The sequence below is a fragment of the Doryrhamphus excisus genome, chromosome 9 (genome assembly GCF_030265055.1).
Source record: "Doryrhamphus excisus isolate RoL2022-K1 chromosome 9, RoL_Dexc_1.0, whole genome shotgun sequence".
In the NCBI taxonomy this organism is placed as follows: Eukaryota; Metazoa; Chordata; class Actinopteri; order Syngnathiformes; family Syngnathidae; genus Doryrhamphus; species Doryrhamphus excisus.
In genome coordinates this window covers 13347363-13367917 of record NC_080474.1, presented here as the reverse complement: position 1 = coordinate 13367917, position 20555 = coordinate 13347363, and the positions used below count along the sequence as shown (strand labels likewise).

Genomic DNA, 20555 nt, shown 5'->3' with positions numbered 1-20555 from the left:
TTGGATCTCCAATTCCGATCTGGAAGTAGAGACTGGACAGTTCAAAGTTTCTCAACAAAAGAGGTTACTTCAAGACATCTTCTCAATGGTAAGTAGCTTTAGCATTTTAGCATTTTCTACAGCATCGGTAACACCTAATGTGGCCATTACACACATATAAAAAACAACATAGGTTACCTTTATCTGAGGTGATTGAGGCCTGCAGCTCTATTAACAGAAATATGTAATGTTGCAAGACCAAAGTTATGATGAAAAATGTTTAGTGTTAAGGGAAAGTAGAAACGAGAATAAAATTGAAAGACACAACTTTATTGAAAATTTCGAATTCATTAACGTTCCAATAGCAGCAACACATCAACGCAGAGGGGAAAAAGGCCATATCCACGAGATATGTAAAAAGAGCAACACTTTAGGGAAGCAAGTGAAACAGCTGGAAAAAACAAGATAAAACTAGAATGCTGTCGTGGAGCAACTGCAGTATAACAACAAACGAGTCTCAAGGTTGCAAGGATAAAGCCATGAGAGAAAAAAGTTCTATTGTTACAAAAATAAAGCCATAAAATTATGAGGAATAAGTTGGAAATCAAGTTTTACTTTAAATGTGCCATTTAACAGCCAAACGGTCACATTTTGTTATTGAGCAGTTTCAGTGCTGTGATTTAATCTTATCGGTCTTCGATTGGTGATGCCTCGGACGCTCTTGTTTTCTCATAGAGAATGGGGAGTTATGATGCATTATTGGAGTCAGTAAAATGGAGTGCCGCTTGAGTTCCAGGGCGAGTCTCATGAGAAAACGCCGTGTTGCGTTTCTAATTCGTAATAAAGTTTTAGTTCGTGCCTTTTTGTGGCGATAGAATAACTTTATTGATGTCGAAGTGGCGACCGACGTGAGAGAATTAACTCATCTTTTCGTTCGTGTCGGAAAGAGGGTGGAAATTCCGACTCTTTGTGGTTCGCGGACGCATCACAGCGGTTTGTGTTGGCGCTGCTGGAGTCTAATAACATCGTCACCACGGAGCACAGTACAGGTAAACTACATCTTTAAACGGGTCATATGAATCATTATGATGTATTAAGCGGTCATTTAACCAATAACTATGTTGATGTCAACCTGCTTGCTGGTCGCTCGCTGTGGCTGTGAAGTGACATCAAGGCGCTAGTTGACTGCGGCCTGGTAACGTTGCTAGCTTCCTTGATTGACAGCCTCACTGTCAACTAGCACCGTGGTCCTGTTCCTCTGTACTGTTTCTTCAATTATCTAATTTATTTTAGTGTAACTTTTTGTTTGTAACATGTTTTTCTTACTAATACTATTTACCAATGCCTGGTTAATGTCAACCATCGTAGCCGTAGTGTCAACATCAGCATCCACACTGAGGCTCCCTGTAAGGCCACAGGCTGCAAAATTCGCACTTCTTTCTCTTCATGTTTAAGATAAGGCATCTTCGTCTCCATGTAAGACAAACATTTTAAATGATGCAGCTTTGCAGTCAGCCCGATAAACTCGGTGCACGTCATTAAGTAGTCAAAGGATTGCTTTAATGCATCACAACTATTTAGCATAAAAAGGGTATTTGCACTACATAATTTTGTAAAATTCACACTAGTATGATCTTTCATGGTGCCATGAAGAACAAAAAAGCAGGCTAATAATTAGTCCATACCAATGGGGTGTGTACGCCCTCTTTTTAAAGGGGACCTCTTCTGCTTTTTTCACTTTTCTGACCTATAAATTTAGTTAGAATGTTGTATTCTCGTGTTAAATGATGCCAAAGTTTCAGATAATGAGGTTTGCGTATTTGGAAGTGAGCCCCTGGAAGAAATTTGGGATGGCTCAAAACGCTCGGTTTCAAAAGGCGTGGTAAAACTGCTCCTTTGTGATGTCACAGAGGGGGGGGGGACTTCCTTATATGGTTCATACTTGGGCAGCATTTTGGGCACAATCACAGCTGAATGGACATGCCCAGAGGCGGGCAGTGGGTGGAACAAATGAACAGTTTTGGCAGGAAGCACAAATTAAAGGAAATAGAGCTGGAATAGCTGCAGATTCTGCAAAATCTAAAAATTTACTGTGTGGGTTATTGTGTATAGCTGCTCTATAGGAAAACACAACTCAATACAAAGGGTTGAAAATGAGCATAATAGGTCCCCATTAAAATATTTGGTCCATATCACTGTTATATTATGTATTTTCTTCCCCAAATAGTCACTCTCTGTTTGCAGGTGAGCGACCACTGTGCAAGGTCGCCATGGATGCTTGTGCACGTATCAGAGGAGCACCAGTAAGGTCCAGGGCCTGCGTCAGAAAAGAGGTTAGTTTGCAGAGGTTACAGCATGACTGAGCGATTAAATGATGGCGATAAACTTCAAGTCAGTTATGATAATCAGTTGGTAGCATACTCAATCAAACATTGCAGAAATGTCCAGTCTATTCGAGTAAACCTTTTTTTGCTACTTTTCCTTTTGTACGTTGTCGGAGAAGTAAACAGAAAGACTGAACAGGCAGCTAAACGCGGTAAATTAGGTTATTGTTATTGTTGGAACTTATCTCCAAGTAGGAAACTCAAAAAATGCACAAGGTTGAGCAAACTCAAGAAGAATCCAAGCAGTTGTTTGCAAAATACAAGGAAGAAGAGTCTTGAACGACTCATGTTGTGTTTTTGTTATTATATATCACTTTTTTGATGGTTATATCTGTGATAATTAATGTTACGTTTGCAAAGACAAACAAAACTGAAACACAGTCTCTGTCCGTGAGTGAACATATCAACATCAGAAATGTGCACATAAAATAGGAATAATGTATCTTGAAAAAAACCTTCCATAATGTATCTTGAAAAACAACTTTCCAAAACTCTGTTAGCCACGCAATGTATTGGACTAAAATCCACAATCAGGGTATAAAAAGACATTGGCGTACGTGTTTTAAATGATACGCTTTGTTGGTTGTTGTGTGATATGTAAGACGCTGCTGACAAGATGATAACCTTATCAAAATACTTCTGATAACTTGTGATTTTTGTTTTTTTACCCACTATGAGCCAATAAGTCAGATGTTTACAGTCGTCCTGGCGCTCACCTCATTGGTACAACTGCAGCAGATTATTTTATTATTGTTTATTAAGTACAGCTCTTTAAAGCTAAACTTACACGTCATTTTCCGTTCTTTATGCGCTCATCAAAATAGACCACCATATGTGTAACAAAAACTAAGATATTCTATGGAAAAATGTATGCTCAGCAGCAGCCATGGGCACCCCCATGTAGTCGGAATGGAACAATTTGGAGATTGAATCAGGCCCAAATGGTGGATTATTCTTAAGACACCCCCCATTAAAGATGTTGCACGTTTGAATACAGCAATGTTGTTAACAGTGTATGTCGCATCATACCTCAAAATTGGTCATGTTTACTTTTAAAAGCATCTTCATTGTCCTCGACTGGGCAATTTGTTTTTTTGGGGGGGGTTTGTATCCCTGTACACACTTGGTACTATAAACTAGGTCACTTTGATATTTTTTTACTGAAAAAAAATTCAGTAGTTTTTGTGCAAAAAAATTCATTTATTCATTCATTCATTTTCTACCGCTTATCCTCACGAGGGTTGCGGGCGTGCTGGAGCCTATCCCAGCTGTTTTTGGGCGAGAGGCAGGGTACACCCTGGACTGGTCACCAGCCAATCACAGGGCACATATAGACAAACAACCATTCACACTCACATTCATACCTATGGACAATTTGGAGTACCCGGAGAAAACCCACACATGCACAGGGAGAACATGCAAACTCCACACAGAGATGGCAGAGGGTGGAATTGAACTCGGGTCTCCTAGGTGTGAGGCTAACCACTCCTCTGCCATGCAGCCTAAGTAAAAATTGCCTTGAAAAAAATCTTTACTTTCCTTTACTGTGATGTTTGCAGACTATTCGGGACAATGGGCAGCAGTTTGTCAAGAGCCTCTTTCGGAGCCAAAAGGAGCTTTGCAGCATCAACCTGGAATTCCCGTCCAGAGACGCTAGAAGACTGACTGAAGTGAGTCTCACCCACACACACAAGCGATAAACCCTTCAAAACAGGACATGATATTGATCACTTTGTCCTCTTTCAGATTCATTTTGTTGGCTTGCCTGGTCGGTGTGAAGGAGACGATGCCGTGGATCTGGTATATTTACATTTTGTCTCAATTTGTCCCTGGCTGACACAGGTTTGGCTAAACTAAGTATTAACATAAGGTGCCACTATGTATTCCATCCTCCTTAGGCGTTGTCATCGCTCCCGGCGGGGCTGTGTGAGCTGCTTAGGACTTTCCATGTTCACGTTCTGAGGAATGACGAAGTCCTGCTGCTCAAAGACTCCCGCAAGCTGACCGAGCACAAGGACACTTGGCCTCAAGTAGGTTGCAGCTCTGCATTACAGCACTTTAAAACAACTCTACAGGAGGTTAGACTAGTTTTGTTGGGAAAATTGTTGGAAAATTGGGAAAAAGTGGTCTTGTGGCAACTCTGGTTGGGTTCACACTCTGGTTTTACCAGAACAAATGTAAAATGGGTTCTTTAACGCTAAATTCTGTCAAAGAAGAATTTAAAGAGTTAATACTCCCTTACATAGAGTTTATGTGTTCGATTACAGTGCTGGTTAAAGGCAGTGTGTGTGCTGCGGCACAACTCCAGCCCTGGCATGCACCCTCCGGCCAGCATTACCTCGTTGGTGGGCTTGCTTGGCTGTTACATGGCTGGCGTCCGCTACGCTCTGGAGCTGCAAAGTGTCCATAGGGGCAACGCTGAGGTGAGACAACTGGAAGAGGACGACACCAATCGGTCTGTCTCATCCATCGAAGATGACTTTGTCACCGCCCTGGAGCACCTTGAAGAGGACGACATGGGCGACAACAATCCCTGTATGGTTCAAGGTTTACTTTTTTATTGTACATATTTTTAAGCACTCTTTACACATATATACTGTATTTTTTTATGATTTCCTCATAAAGTGGCATATTTATCTTTAGAACACACAGAAAAGAGACATGTATTCATGTTTCATTTAAATTGTGGATAATGAATGTTAACATTTAATGCACGTTTGTAATATTATAAATTTTTATCCAGAAATGCATCATAATAATTTGAAATATATTACACTATAATACAATCTTAACTTTAATATGTTTTAAGTATTTGCAAGCTGTACAGATGCCATGTGTGCTCTGCAGGTAGTGCATCTTCTACGCCGCTTATCCTCACTAGTATCGCGGCTGAGCTAGACCCAATCCCAGCTGACTTTTTGGAACGTGGGGGGTAGAGGTCTACACGGAGCGGCTGGCCCCATGGCCGGCCGGACTCCTCGGTTAACGGGGCGGGGCGGGGCGGGGCGGGCTGAAGAAATCTCAAGAACATGGCCACAGCCGTCTTGAGACTTTTTGCTTTCCGTGATAGTTCTTCACAAATGTCTTGCATTGAATTATGGTTTATAAATTTGTGTAGTTAATAAAAATCACTGACTATCTTAACATTTCACCATTTAATATAACATTCAACAGTGCAACATGCATAGAACTTTTGCACAAGCCACTGCTGCAGAAGACACTTGAGGTGCACCTTCTGGAATTGTAAAAATGATCTTTAATATTGATAGCCTCATTTGTTTCTTGAAAGGTCACCTATATTGTCCATAATCCTTCTTTATATCATCTTTTTCACACAATTGATACTATCTTGAGCTGAAAAGAGGTAATTTAATTTTTGCGCTTGTTCGGCCGGCTGATGGCTGGCCGCTCAAATCTCTGTAGACCTCTAGTAGGGGGTACACCCTGGACTGATTGGGTGGAAGCCACTATTTGAGGAAATTTGCTCGTTAGTTACACATCAATTGAAATTGTATTAGGTATTGGGTCAACAATATATTATATTACGGGCAACTGCAGTAATTAGGTCATATTTTTGACATTATCTTCTTTTTCTTCCTATGACTACAACGGACAACTGAAGCTTCCTATTTGCCTTTCAAAAGGCGCGACGTGGCATCACAGACAGTCCCGGCTCACAAGAAACGAAAGGATCTATCAGGCTCACATGTAATCACAAGCTCGTCTTCAAAGAAGCATTCAGCCAAACACAAGCTAGGGCCAGATGTTTCTGTTACAGTCCAAAGGTCTTCAGGTATGGAGTCCCAGTGGACTTACTGCACTCCAAGAGCTCATCTATTCTCCCCCGCAGTTCAAGTTAGTGAATCAGAAGAATCCGACGGCTCCAGCCCAAGCCCTATCATTTTCCTGGATGAAGTGGGCTACCAGAAGAGCATGCTGGCTAAGTTGGATATCCCTCAGGTGCCAGGAGGTCCCAGAGACCGAGTGGAAGACTCTGATTCTGAAGTCAGTGAATTTTTTGACAGTTTTGACCAGTTTGATGACTTAGATGAGCTAAATGCAGAGAGTGGCACTCTCACGCTGCCTATGGATGCAGTCAGTGCTCTAAGCACACAAACGAAAACCACAGATTCAAGCACCGGTGGCTCCGCATCCAAATATGTTTCTAGAGGTTGTTCGACAAAGGGCATGAACCCACACTGTTTTGACCAACCTATTCTCCCGGCCAATGTCAAAAAGCCCACTCCCCTTAAACCTGGATCTCCCTACGGACCTCATTCAGAGGTGCCTGACTCCCCTCGACCACTGCAGAGTCCTTCTGAGGATAATGGTGGCCCTCTCTTTAGTCCCGTCAGCTCCTCTGCATTTAGTCCCCTGATAGACTCAAATGGCACATTGGAATACTTTTGGAAGAAAGGTGATGATGACAGCGACATCACAGAGCTACGGAAACCTCACGATCTCTGCTCCTTATATAAGACCTACTCTGACTTTGCCAGCAGTCTCTCGAAAGAAATTCTGCGGTCCGTGTGTGGCTACCAGTCTGCTTTAGATATCAATGACAACAAGAATCTCAGCTGCGTCTGCCACAAAGAATTCACCAACTCCTCAGGCTACCTGATGAAGCTGTCCGAAATCCAGGAGACCGTAACAGTGGCCAAGCTCCAGAAGACATCCCAGTCTTTGAAAGATGGTATTCAGAGGTTTGCTGCCGACCTTGTCGAAATGAGCCTCGGCAGCGCTTTGAGGGACCTCCAAAAAGGCGTATCTACTTGCACCACCACTTTGTGTCAGCTAGCAGCTAGACTCACCTCCTCTGTGTTTCAGATGGCATTCCATGAGATTGGCATGCGGCAAGCTTATGTGCTGAAGGAACGAGCGGTGAATGGATTAGCAAGCTTCCTTGTCGGGGAAGCGGTATCTGGTGCACTGAAAGACTTCTTGACTGTGAAAAAGCAAATTTTTCACAGCACAGTGACACGCTTTGCGGCAGATTTGGCTGAAGAATTGGTGTTTGAAGGTATTATGGAAGTGTGTCAGTTCTCTCACCCGTCCACACCTCTTACCCCCAGTGATTGGTCCTTCACCCACGGGCAACTACAGGAAGAAGAAGAGGAGGAAGAAGAAGAGGTGGTTTCTTCTTACGCTTCTGACTTGTCTGAGTCTGTCATCCAGGAGGCCTTCATCGAGCTTTCTCAGACTGACGTTGCCTTCACTAGCCAAGCCGCTATCAGTGTTTCTCAAGATAACATTTGTTATGTTAGTGCAGAAAATACGGGCACTAAAACCTGCAGCACATTTGCTAACCAGCAGCTTTCCGACGCCAGCTTAGCTGCTGCTGTTCCAGGCACCTCAGGAGAGAATGCGACCTGCACAGTGAAGAAAGCTCTTTTTACAGTTTCAGGCATGGCTAGCTGTATCCCTGTGCCTCAAGCAGGCCAAGCCATCTCCCATTTAAAGAATCCTGAAGACCAGCATGGTTCCAGCTCAACAGCTACCTCACAGTCCAACCCTCGAGTAACAGTATTTCCCTCAGACACCTCTACATGTTCACAAACTCCTTTTTACAGCTACGAAACTCAAACATCTACTAGTGGAAAAGGCTGCTCCATTGGAATATCACCTTTCCAAAACTTTTCCGGCAACATGGTAAATATGATAGTGACTGAGGCCTGTGAGCTTGTAAGCTCTTCTAAAATGAAGAAGAGTTTTGATCAATGCACAGGTTTTTTTGGAAAGACAGTCGCAAGTCAAAGGGACACTCTTGACGTACCAAACGCAGTGATGGGTGGACAAAGAAAGACATCTAACCCAGGTGATGACACAACTGCAACATCTGGCCAAAAATCTATTCGGACACCTGGGACTCCTCCATCTACTCCTCAGCAACCCAGTGAGGTATCCAAGGAAAAACAGATAAAACAGTTCTCCAAGAAACTAAAAAGCAAGTTGGCCAAAGAATTTTCCCCAGCTACTCCTCCTCCAACTCCTCACTATCACCCTGAACCTGGCCCGGGTCCGACGGACAGCAGTCCAGAGGCAGACAAGACTGAGTTTATGTTGAAACTAATGAGGTCTCTATCCGAAGAGGCAGGTGGTGATGAGGATGAAGAGGAGGAAGAATTGCCAGAAGACTGCGCAAACAAGTCAGAAGGTCGCCCACAGGAACCCAACCAGTTGTCTTCTCGCAGACTCTCAAACAAAGAAGCCCTCCATTATGCTGAGCAGTTGGCTTGTCATATTGTCTCAATGGCGACAGAGATGGACACGGTGGGAATCTATGACGAGGAAGGAGAAGTAGCCGGGGTTGATGAGAGGAGGCGGGACAGTGTGGCTCATTTCTCAGAGCAGACCTTGAACACCTTGTGGGTGTACGCAGGGGAAGTGGCAGGAGAAGTTATCAATGATGTGAAGAGGCTGGTGAACTCTGTGCAGCAGTGCTCCCATCACAGGGCTCACAGAAGAAGTGTGGACTGGTCTAGCTTGGAATGTTTGCATCACCACCAACACCACTCGGATCAAAACAGAGACTGGAGGTTGGAGAGGGTGGCTGAGCAATTGTCCAACGAGCGCCGAGCCTCTGTTTTCCGCTCGCCAACCTCCACGTCAAGTACCAGTTCTGGATTGTCCTCTGAGTATCCCAGTTGTGAGAGTGTGACAGATGAATATGCTGGCTATCTCATTAGGGTTCTAAAAAAAGAAGGAGGCGGTAGGGAGCTGGTTCTTGATCAGTATGCCAGTCGCCTGGCCTACCGTTCCATTAAACAAGGCTTATCTCATGCTAGTCGCAAGATAAAACAGAGATCCTCGAGTGCCCGTCTTCGTCCCTCAAAGTCCCTACCGGATGAATGGAAGGCATCAGGTAGTGAGGACAAAGCGGAGTCAGCAGTTTGTCCAACATGTGAGGACGAACAACATTACAGAGAGAAACCAGGGCAGAGAAATTGTGTTGATTTGATGAATTTTGCAGAATCCTTAGCATTCAATATCACTTGCGACGTCACGCGTAAGCTTCGTCTTTCCTCTCCACGGCTCCCTAAGTCCCTCACCGACTCTTGTCTTTATAAGAAATCTAAACTTGAAAACATGGCGGAGAACCTCATTAGGAACTCTTTCTCCTGCCCCCTGTTGTCCAAGGAGAGTAAGGGTAGGCATTACCACAGCACAGGAAGCTTGTTTGATGGAGGCCGCAGTGGTAGGATGATGCAGGTTATTGAGCATTATGCCAGGAAAATAGTTGATGACACTCTGAAGATGAGCATGGCTTCAGTCGGACATTCATCCCGGGATCAGCAAAGGGCTCAAGGCCAGGGTAGACACTCTCACACCCAGAGGTTGTCTGAGGGGACAGTGCTGGATCATGTCCAGGGAGAGAGGACATGTCGTTATTGTCAGGCTCTTGAGTGTCCACACTGCACCAAACTTAGCAGACACCACAGCCAGTCCGTATTGCAGAGGAGAAAGGGCCAAGAGTGTCACACAAAGACTGAACGCCTTCCAGGTCTGGAGATTCCCAAAATTCATATTGACTTGGAGAACAGGTCAGCGTTTGCAGAGGAGATGGTGTCCATGGCGATGGAGAACGCAAAACGTGAGTTAAGCAACACCAGCCTCAATGCAGACAGCGGTATAGGCCATGATGGAACCAGCTACGCCGAGAGCCTGACTGCTGAGATCATGATCTCCGCCCTTAACACCTGCCAGGCGGCCAGTGTCAGGTATGGATCATAGATGAAATTTTACTCAAATAGACATAACATCATCACTGCAAGCAAAGTGATTAACTCTGACTCCATGTTTACATGAAGCTCTCCAGGCAGGGAAGCAACTGAGTCCACTGTGTCACAGCAGTTGAGTGTTGGAGATGACAGTCTGGGCAGCTGGTCCAACCTGAGCTTTGAGGATGACAACAGCAGCTTCCTCCACCTCAGTGACAGGTATAGTCCCAAATGATGTATTACAGCGGGAGATGTTACACACGGATCAGAATTTGCAACGCTTAAGCTGAATGCCTCCCTCACTTGGCCTTTGGATTTCTACTGTATCATAGTGTTGATTTAATAGCAATAGTGTATTTTTTGGTAATGGTTTTATTTCATATGAACATGCATCAGATTACAATTGAGTGCATCATATAATCAGTTCACAGTTCCACGTGTCCAAAGGGAGTAGGAAGAAGCAAAGCTTATTAAATCCTACCCCTCCATCTGGTACTGTTACATTTGTTCACTTCCTGCTTTCCATAATACAGTTTGTTATTTATTTATTTAAATAATGTACCTCGTACCGAAGTACGAGGTGATATGACCATACAATGACATTATGTGTACCATAGTAATTGTCAATATAGTGATATATAAAGCACATCATCATGACTGGTTCAAGACTCTTCATCCTTGTATTTAGCAAACATCAACTGCTTATATTGTATTGTATTATATTTTTAATCCACTGCGAAGCCCTGCAAGTCAAACGTAACCACGCAATCGAGCAAAAGCCATTGAAGGGGGCATTATTCAGCACAGAATGCCATCACATATTTGGAGGATATTTGCTTGGCTACTTCCGTCAACAAGATAAGACGACCCCCCGCCCCCCCAGGCAGAGAATAATGTTGCTTTGTGCTAGGCAGATCAGGTTATTGTGAAACACACACAACAGGTACTTACAATGTCTGCTCACATTGGGATGACGACTGATGGAACAAGATGTGTGCTCCGTGTTGAGCTGCGGTAGGTTAAAAATAGTCCTCAGGGAAAAAAGAAAAACAAATGAGCAACTTGCAGAGTCTTTGTAGCGATGTCACGATATAACAATGAGCCGGTGTATCCACTGCTTCACTGTCTTATTGTTTTTTGGTAGAATATGGAATCTCAAAGTTAACCAACTTTTTGTGTAATTGCCACAACCTTCAAAAATACACATGCAAGGCATGATTAATAACCTGGCCTTAACTTTTCAATAACAACACATTACCAGCACCATTAGGTACGGTTACTAGGGAGTAGCCTGAGGCATTGTGAGTGATGCTGAGACGTCACAACACCTATAGCGAAACATTGTGTTATTCCAGCAGAAATATACTACTTTGTTAGCTCGGTTAATATACAGATCAGCTATGGAAATAGAACACTGTTTTTTTTTGGGGGGGGCTTAAGCATCAAAATAGGTGTGTCTCAATGACGTACATTGCTCATATCAACTCTTTCTGGCGTTAGTAATGCACAGAATAATGCACATAAGGATTGTGAATAATGGGCAAAATTCCAAATAAAGTGCAGTTCCCCTTCATTAGGCACCACATAGGAAAATATGCTCTTAAATGGTATACTGCGATGAATGTAAATTCCAAAGAGACAATGGGATCCGTCTTTTGAGATGTTCTCACACAAGCTGCCAGAAATTTTTTGCTGTTGACATTTCCGTCAAAGTAGGGGTATCCTCTGCGGAAGCAAACCTGACAATGAGATCCTTTCTCAAGATACCGTAGGAACAGAAAGTCTTCAGCCCCTCATTTTTGACCATCGAGGCCGCCGGGTTAATGTATCATAATATTTTTTAAAGGTGTGTCTCGCAGTGCTTTGGTCTCTTCAGGCACTGTTTCTGCAGGAACAAAGTCCAGCACCATGTGTAATTCATTAGACTCCCTTCTAAAAGCCTGTTGCGACTGTTTCCGCTCACCAGATGAAACAAGAAAAATAAAATACATCCTCAAAGGCTTTTGGAGATGGACTTGGGGAACAAGTTCCCACCAGGACTTTCACTCTAAACCACAAAAGAGAGCTATACTTTAATTGACAACTGTGTGTCTGATGATGGTACATTACCTGTCTCTTCTCTTCCCAGCAGCAATGGGAACAGTAGTAGCTGGAGCAGTCTGGGCTTGGAGGGGGAGCCGTTCGAAGATCACATGTCGTCCTCTCCCTCAGACAGGTCAGTCAAGATTCCAAAATATTAGTAAGAACTGGAGATGACACAAAAAAGCATGTCAGTATTAAGTATGAGAGCACACATGAAAAAGCATCAAAAATAACCACTGATTTTCAGAAATAAGCTCACCCAAGCTAGCTTTGTGGTGGCAGTTATTTGACCCTAGCATAGACACTGACAACTAACAGGAGCCACTGCAGGAATTATTATTATGGGTGTTATTTTTCACAGTTTCACTGTTTTTATTTTTTAAAGTACCAGTTTGGGCACCGTTTCAAAACTACAGATTGGGATTAGGGGTGTAAGAAAATATTGTTTCGCCGATATATCGCGATACTTCGTTCCATGATACTGTATCGATATTTATAGGTTATCACATGGTTTGTCTGGTATCAGGCCAGGTATCATGCCCCCAAGTGTCAGTATCAGCCCGAGACCGAAGGGCTGATATGCGTTGTATTACTCTTGTATTAGATACTATTTAATCATGAGCTTATTATCACGTACTATTTAATCAAAAGACCATTTTGTTTCCAGAAAATTTTCAGTTTATTACATGTATTATATCTAAACAGTGTAAACTGAGTGTTCACGCTCGTGCGCTGTTCTCTGATTGGTTGTTTCACGGGCACGATACCAGAGCAGCGCACTCTGAGTGGACAGCTACAGGGGCTGATACTGGACATGGTTAAACTCTATATTTTATCAGTATCACTGCCCTGGGCTTTGACACAGTATCATTTCGGCCTTTTCCCGTTTCTAGGGTACAGGGCCAATTAATACTGTTGTATGTGATAATAAAAAGTATGATATTGATATTTTTATGCATTTATCATGGACTGTGTATGGTATTTATTCAAGTGCAGACACGGCAAAGGTTCATTTCTGATTTTAATTTAAACCTCTGATCGTTATGTGGCAGCACTTACATAGTCAATTAGGCAAGCACGTTGAACGAGATTCACGAGTGAAACGTCCACAGTTCAACATGGCAGAATGCGAGCACATAACACCGGCCCATGTGGCGTACAAGGCTGAAGTGTGGACACATTTTGGATTTCTACACAAAGTAGGCTGTGCAGAAATGACAAAACCCATGCCGTTTGTAAAATGTGTCGTGCCCGAATAAAGTATTCAGGAAAAACGGAAAAAATCTGCGAGTCCACTTAGCGAGACACCATGAGGACCTGCCGCTAGCAAGCAATGCGAAGGTCCTTTTGTATACCTTAAAAGTCCATCCATCCATCCATTTTCCTCCGCTTATCCGGGTCCGGGTCACGGGGGCAGCAGTCTTAGTAGGGAAGCCCAGACTTCCCGGTCCCCGGCCACCTCCTCCAGCTCCACCGGGAGGACACCAAGGCGTTCCCAGGCCAGCTGTGAGACATAATCCCTCCAGCGTGTCTTAGGTCTTTCCCCCGGGGCCTTTTCCCGGCTGGGCATGCCCGGAACACCTCACCAGGGAGGCGTCCGGGAGGCATCCGGACTGGATGCCCGAGCCACCTCAACTGACTCCTCTTGATGTGAAGGACAAGCGGCTAAATCTGGTTCTTGGGACCTCAAAAGTAGTACTGTGATATTTTGTTTTTCAAATTGATATCACTATTTTGTTAAATAGTAGTTATTTCAAGCATCCTAAAAGGACTTTTTAGTGATGTTAGTTACTTTGTTCCACAAAAATACTGTCCTGATGGTGGATAAGTCAGGGACTGTATACTCTGCATTTTTTCACAGCTAATAGAATGTGAACAATTGAGCAGGATCTTGAGACATAATTTAATTTATTTGTTTTTTATGTTGTTTTTTTTTGTAAAATTAAAGCTGGATGTTTATCCAAATGCTACACTTTAAGTTTTTACAAAGGAAAGTTTGTGATACAGCATAACATACTGTTCTAATCGAATAATAATGGGTTTAGTAAGTGCATATTGCTGGTGTAATTCAGTTTTTGTAGGAAATAATCTTTAACTACAAGAAAAACAAAAAAATATCGCCTTGTTAACAGTATCGTGATATATTGTGATATCGTATTGTGAGCCTAGTATCGTGATACGTATCATATCGCTAGATTCTTGCCAATACACACCCCTGTATGGGATATTTAAATGACACCCAACCCTAGTCTGTGCTTGTAGGTTCTGTCAGTAAGCATGTGGTTAACAATATTATTAAAGCGATTTTTCTGTCGACACATCAGACAGACAGAGATTGGTGACAAATTATTGAGGAAAAACAGCTTTAGGAGCCACCCACGGCACTTTTGGTGTGGTGCCCTTTAGTGTAGATGGCACAAGTCTCGGCACATCAGCAGTATTAAAAAGGGAATCCCTGCTTTGGTGTTTTGATGATGTTGGTAGACAACACAGTCTCATAAAAATAGCTCTTAGGTGTTGCCCCATTTGGTTCAGCTATTTTTAACAACCTTCACACCCTTGGATTGTGGTATTGGGTGAAAAGGGCAACTTTCATCAGAAGAGGATTGTGGCGTTTCTCGGTTGTGGGTTTGTGATCATTTTCATAAACAAGACTAGTATTATAGACAAGTAGATGTGTCTCTCTGTTGTAATGTTGTGTTTTTGCATAGCAAATCTAATGTCTCTCACATTGTTGACAGACTCCCTGACAGCCTGATGGCAAATTGATCTGACATTCTCACGCAAAGACGCTTGTTTTCCTTTTTACATATCGCACGTCGTAGTCTTAACTTGTCAGCTTTTTCTGGCCGCAATTTCCCTACCCGTATTCGCTGTCTGTCTGTCTTAAACTGAATCCAGATGTCACTTGATTTGGTCAGTCAAGCCAGTCAGGAAGTCCTCACGACTGAAGCCCACTCGGATCTTGGTATTCTTGGCACTTTTTGGTCTTTTATCCAGATCCTGCGGTGCCTGCTTGAACGGACGTTGAAAGTGTGAATTGTGTTTCTTTGCTCATATTTTTCTAAAGCTCATGCCTGTGCAAAGTCGACAGATTGTTAAGTGGATTTCCAATATCGGACTTTTAAAGCAGATGGGCACTGACATAACATGTTAAACAAGCATTATCAAATACTACAGTATTAATTGTCCCTGTACCCTAGAAACCGCCCATGAATGATACAGGAAAAGGCCGAAATGATACTGTGTCAAAGCCCAGGGCAGTGATACTGATAAAATATAGAGTTTAACCATGTCCAGTATCAGCCCCCATAGCTGTCCACTCAGTGCGTGCTGCTCTGGTATCGTGCCCGTGAAACAATCAGAGAACAGCGCACGAGCGTGAACACACACTATAAATATTCCTAGTGCTTCTCCAGTCACCAAAAAACCCAAACTTGATTAATGGAACTTTAATTGTCAGACATTGATAAGATAAGACTGTTGATAAAATATTATTGTTGAAGTATTTTTGCAATTATTGTGTTTACACTGTTTAGATATAATACATGTAATAAACTGAAATTTTTCTGGAAACAAAAATGGTCTTTTGATTAAATAGTACGTGATAATAAGCTCATGATTAAATAGTATGTGATTATAAGATCATCACATGGTTTGTCTGGTATCAGGCCCAGTATCATGCATCCAAGTGTAACCTATAATTACAGCATTGATTGTTTGTTCCTAAAGACAATATCATTAACCACACTCCCATCTCTTATCCAACAGTGACAATACAGAGGACAAAGAAACAGAGGTCAAAGAGGAATCCAGCGGTAAGGGGCCCGAAACTCCTTCTAAATCCACTCCCCCACACCAAGCAGTACATACATTAGTCATACAGCGTCAGTGATAAATGAGCAGGCTTCTAATTTGAGTCTAGCCAACTCCCACCACTCGTTGACATTCCATATTCTTACTCGACACTCGCTAGCTTTGCAAGTCTGCCGTGCTGTCTGAGTGTGTCATCGTAGCAGGGGGATTTTACCACCCCCATAGTCGGCCACACTGACGTTCATTCATAGTCTGCACTTAGTCCCCTCCACAGCCACTCATTATTTGGAGTATGTAGTATGTGTCTATGCAGCTCCCCCCCACGTTGATCGGTGTCCTTTTAAGAGTCGTTTTTTTTTTATTTTTTATCAAGAGTACAGTCTGTAGCCCAGATTTTCCTCATGTGGAACTAGACCCACAGTTTGTATTGGGGGAAAAACTTTATATCACAATTGTAAGAAATTGAGCAATGTTGAGATATATTTCTGCAGGGAAGATAAAGATGGAGGAAGATGATTTAATTTCCTAAATGTGTTCAAACCTCGGATGTACGTCATGGCTCACATTGAGTGAAGTGAAATGTGGTTTTAATTAAAATATTACTCTGGTTGTTCTGTTAAAATGAGGAGCGTAACAAATTGTATTGTGAAGTGATGTGTTTGTGTCCCCTTGAAGTTAATTTGTTGGTGTTCTTTCCGGGGACAATAGACCACAGAAGTTGATCAAAACTTAGGAGAGACGTCAGCAAATCCTGTGACACTTCAGAGGATCAATACGACAACCATAGAACAGGAAATTGAAAGTCTACCATATGTGTGCACTGACAAATACAACCTACAACCTTCCTCTCATAGGTCATACATGTACTGCAGATAGAAACTGTTTTCCACAGTTTTGTGTTACACTACTGACAGAAAAGCTATATTTTTGTCAACACAAAATTAGAATTAGACAATATAAATGCAGCTGAAGGCGAAGCTTTGATTGTCATCCTACCACTTTTCCACCACGCTGCAGGGACGCTGTCCGTGGACACGATACAGGTGCAGGCTTCCAGGACTTCTTCGCTCATTATCTTGAACTCGGACGTCCGTGAGCTGCGGAGGGGGCCTCAGCATGTGACCCTTGACCCTCAGCTGAGGAGCCTGCTGCAGTGGGCGGCGGCCTCCATGGCCGACATCCCACAGATCCACCTGAGTCCTGACAGAGAGCTGCAACAGGTGATGCATTCAGCTTCGCTGAACTTAATTCTTACAGTTAACGCAGCTTTTGTTCATTTGATGTTGCTTTAAAGGAATAGTACACTTTTAGGGGAGAATGTTGTCCATCAGCCACAATTCTTATGTGAGACATTTATTTTTTCTATGTATTCTAAAAATACAAAAAGAGATAAAAATGCTTTAGTACAGCCAAGTACAGTTTTCCTTTAAGAGCAGCATTGCGTGGACATGTCCTGGTTGGCATTCCTTTGGAGAAGGAGTATGTGCTGACTAAGGATCGACCGATACATCGATATTTGTGTTTTTTCCTTGTATCGGTATCGGCTGATACGCGCGTTGGGTTCGCCAATGTTTTTTTTTCCACCGCATGATTTACAGTCACGCTGCGGAGGAGCAGTCATCACATCAATGCTAGATAAAACTTAAACTACCACAGAAATGTTTTGCACATGGTTGAATATTTACTGTGTTCAGTGTTTACATTTCAATAAATATTTGTTATCATGGTCATTTCTTCATGTAAATTGAAGGATCAAAAGCAGTATCGGCCACAAATATCGGCCCCAGGAAAATCGGCTAAGGGTGATGGAAAAAAAATTGGTATCGGCATCGGCCCCCAAAAAAACATATCGGTCGATCCCTAGTGCTGACACACTCATGGTAATGAGTTTGACTGAAAGACCCCACGACTAATAAGTACAGTATAGAGAAAGACGGCAAACACTTGCTAAGTGCTAAGTTAGCGGCATGCTTGGCGTATTGACATGCATTATCGCCACCGAGTAGACTGGAGCCTTAATCCCTCTTCCACCCAAGAGCGACATCTAGTAATGGTAATGGTTTTATTTCATTTGAACATGCATCAGATTACAATTGAATGCATCACATAATCAGTTCACAGTTCCAAATGTCCAAAAGGAGTAGGAAGAAGCAAAGCTTATTAAATCCTACCCCTCCATCTGGTACTTTTACAATCAGTAACTGTTACATTTGTTCACTTCCTGCTTTCCATAATACAGGTTTTTTATTTTATTTTTATTTTCTTAACAATGCACCTCATACCGAAGTACGAGGTGATATGACCATACAATGACATAATGTGTACCATAGTAAGTGTCAATATAGTGATATGTATAGCACATCATGACTGGTTCATGACTGCTTCATCCTTGTATTTAGCAAACATCAACTGCTTGTATTGTTTCTTGAATTGGCTCATCGTTGTGCATTGTTTGAGGTCCTTACTCAATCCATTCCATAGTTTGATTCCACATACTGAAATGCTATGGCTTTTTAACGTAGTCCTAGCATAGAAGTGTTTCAAATTTAGTTCTTCCCTGAGATCATATTCATATTTAGTGGTAGAAATGTTATTTGCTGTTACTAATGTGAATCATTACTGTGCTGCTTCAGCTACCAATGGTGGTCCAAAGGCTGCGTGAGAGGAAGTGGAAGGTTGGAGACTTGCTGCACTTCCTGCTGCGTTACTATGAAGAGAACCAGCACCACCTTCAGCTGCAGCCTAAGGACGAGGCGCTACAGTTAGGCAAGGAGTGTCAGCGCGTGACCCTCTTTAGTTGGCTCCTGGAGCACACTTAGGCCCCTTTTACTTCCACCAGAGGGCGCACTCACAGACATTTTAGTTATTTATTATTTCCGGCTTCTGTTGGAATTATTTCATGAAGTATTGCTTCTGTTGCTGCCCCCCGTTCCAAAATGAAAAAGGAGAGCCGCTCACCTCACTCCATGTGTTCTGAGGGAGGCTCAGTAGTGATTTAACACGCAGAGAATGTGTATTTTTGCTAGGGGATCCCCGTGGCTGCCAGCCCCATGATGTCATTGCATCCACAGCAGCACAGCACACCTCAGCGGCGGCGTTTCCACATGTGAAAAGAACACACACATTGGTGAACGCCACACCCTTGCATTATCAGAGACTGAAGCATCTGTGTTTTCTTTCCATGAAGTATTCCATTGTTACTCACTTTGATTTGCAATATCAACAAGCACCCGTGTTTCTATTTTATTTATTAGCAACAATTACCTTGGTGTGCAAACTTAGTAAAATGTTTGGTGTGGATTTAGGGATGGGCATTTGGCTAAATATTCTTCTTTTCCACCCCTGTGTGAGGCCCTGGAGGAGTCATTCATCAATTCCACACAAAATGTACCCAACTGATGAATGTCAATGCTCAATGCTATGCCCATTCTGAGTGTGGATGATGTTTACATGGATAAGAAAAATTATTTTTTAAGCTATGGAATAAGCCAACACTGCTGGCTTTTAAGTTGCCAAATGGACCTTGTGATGACTCCGAAATGTGTCCAAATTGTGGAAGATCCAGTGACGCAGATAGTGGACCTGAAAAACCCCCCCCAGAAATGTTGATGATTACCCGTAGATAAGTCACCTTATGGAGTGACAACCGCAACTTCCCCAATTGGTTCCATCTGCACAGAACCACTTAAGATGCACTTTGAATCATTTCTTATTTATCCCCCACCCCCCCTCCCATAGCTTGAATGGTGGTCCCAAGCCTTGGTAGAGATGGAGACACTGTAATATATAACATAAGCACGGCCTTGCATACATAGTATTCACCTGCATGGCTCCACACTGCCTGTCAGTACGCTAGCAAGTCCTGCTTCAGCTCTAGGCTGTACACCTAAATGAAAGTGTTTGTCTCATTTGTTTACTCGTGAGCTATCTCACTACATGCATTATGAAGAACTAAAATATAATGCAGCTATTAATTCAGTGTACTAAAAATGGGGATGTGAATTAAAGGAATTTGTGCAAAGTGTGAATATTCCTGTTCATTCCCTCAACATTCCCTGCTAGTGTTTCGCTGGAAGCTGGCTGTGCACCTGAAAAAAAGCGGATTTTGTACACGCACAAACACAACCTGTTGTTTAAAAAAAAAATATATATAGTATTGGCGGCTGTTTTTCAATGTTGCTTTCAAACTCCGTCTGTATTTTGTTTCATCCTGCTTACTTGTAAAACTCTGCCAAATAAAGATATTTAATAAATTATTCAGTTACTGTATATAAATAGAAATATATCAGTGATAGTGAGTGCGGCGACTTGAATTTTCTCCCTTGTGACAATGCTGAATCGTGAATTTTGAAGTTGGAGGTCGTCGTTTTTGTGTTCAAGCTCAATGTGACAATAAAGCTTTTACATGTCAACTTTTTGTTTTTGCATCTTTTTTTGTGCAGTCACCTTTTCTGCATAGTTGACCTTTTCCAAAATCAGAATAAAATGCTGATTTAATTTTTGATCCACTTGATCATAGAGGTATTTATATTACACACTTATTCTAGTGTATATGGTAATGGTTTAATTCTATTTC

The 20555-nt window shown here is 42.5% G+C and overlaps 1 protein-coding gene across 4 annotated transcripts; it reads left to right on the top strand.

Annotated features, from left to right (window-relative positions):
• The first annotated feature begins 11 nt into the window (after window positions 1-11).
• Window positions 12-20391, top strand: akap11 (A kinase (PRKA) anchor protein 11). Of its 4 annotated transcripts, XM_058082575.1 has the most exons (13): window positions 740-1028; window positions 2224-2312; window positions 3923-4033; window positions 4110-4163; window positions 4262-4393; window positions 4631-4898; window positions 5986-6156; window positions 6214-10081; window positions 10172-10300; window positions 12213-12296; window positions 15935-15981; window positions 16997-17199; window positions 18613-20391. In XM_058082575.1, the coding sequence occupies exons 2-13, from the start codon at window positions 2250-2252 to the stop codon at window positions 18796-18798; spliced, it is 5316 nt and encodes a 1771-aa protein (XP_057938558.1). In that variant the 5' UTR covers window positions 740-1028; window positions 2224-2249; the 3' UTR covers window positions 18799-20391. The 4 variants fall into 4 exon arrangements, with proteins under 4 accessions (XP_057938557.1, XP_057938558.1, XP_057938555.1 ...); XM_058082574.1 differs by lacking the exon at window positions 740-1028 and adding an exon at window positions 12-88 and having other exon boundaries at window positions 5986-10081; XM_058082572.1 differs by having other exon boundaries at window positions 5986-10081.
• Window positions 20392-20555: the final 164 nt, after the last annotated feature.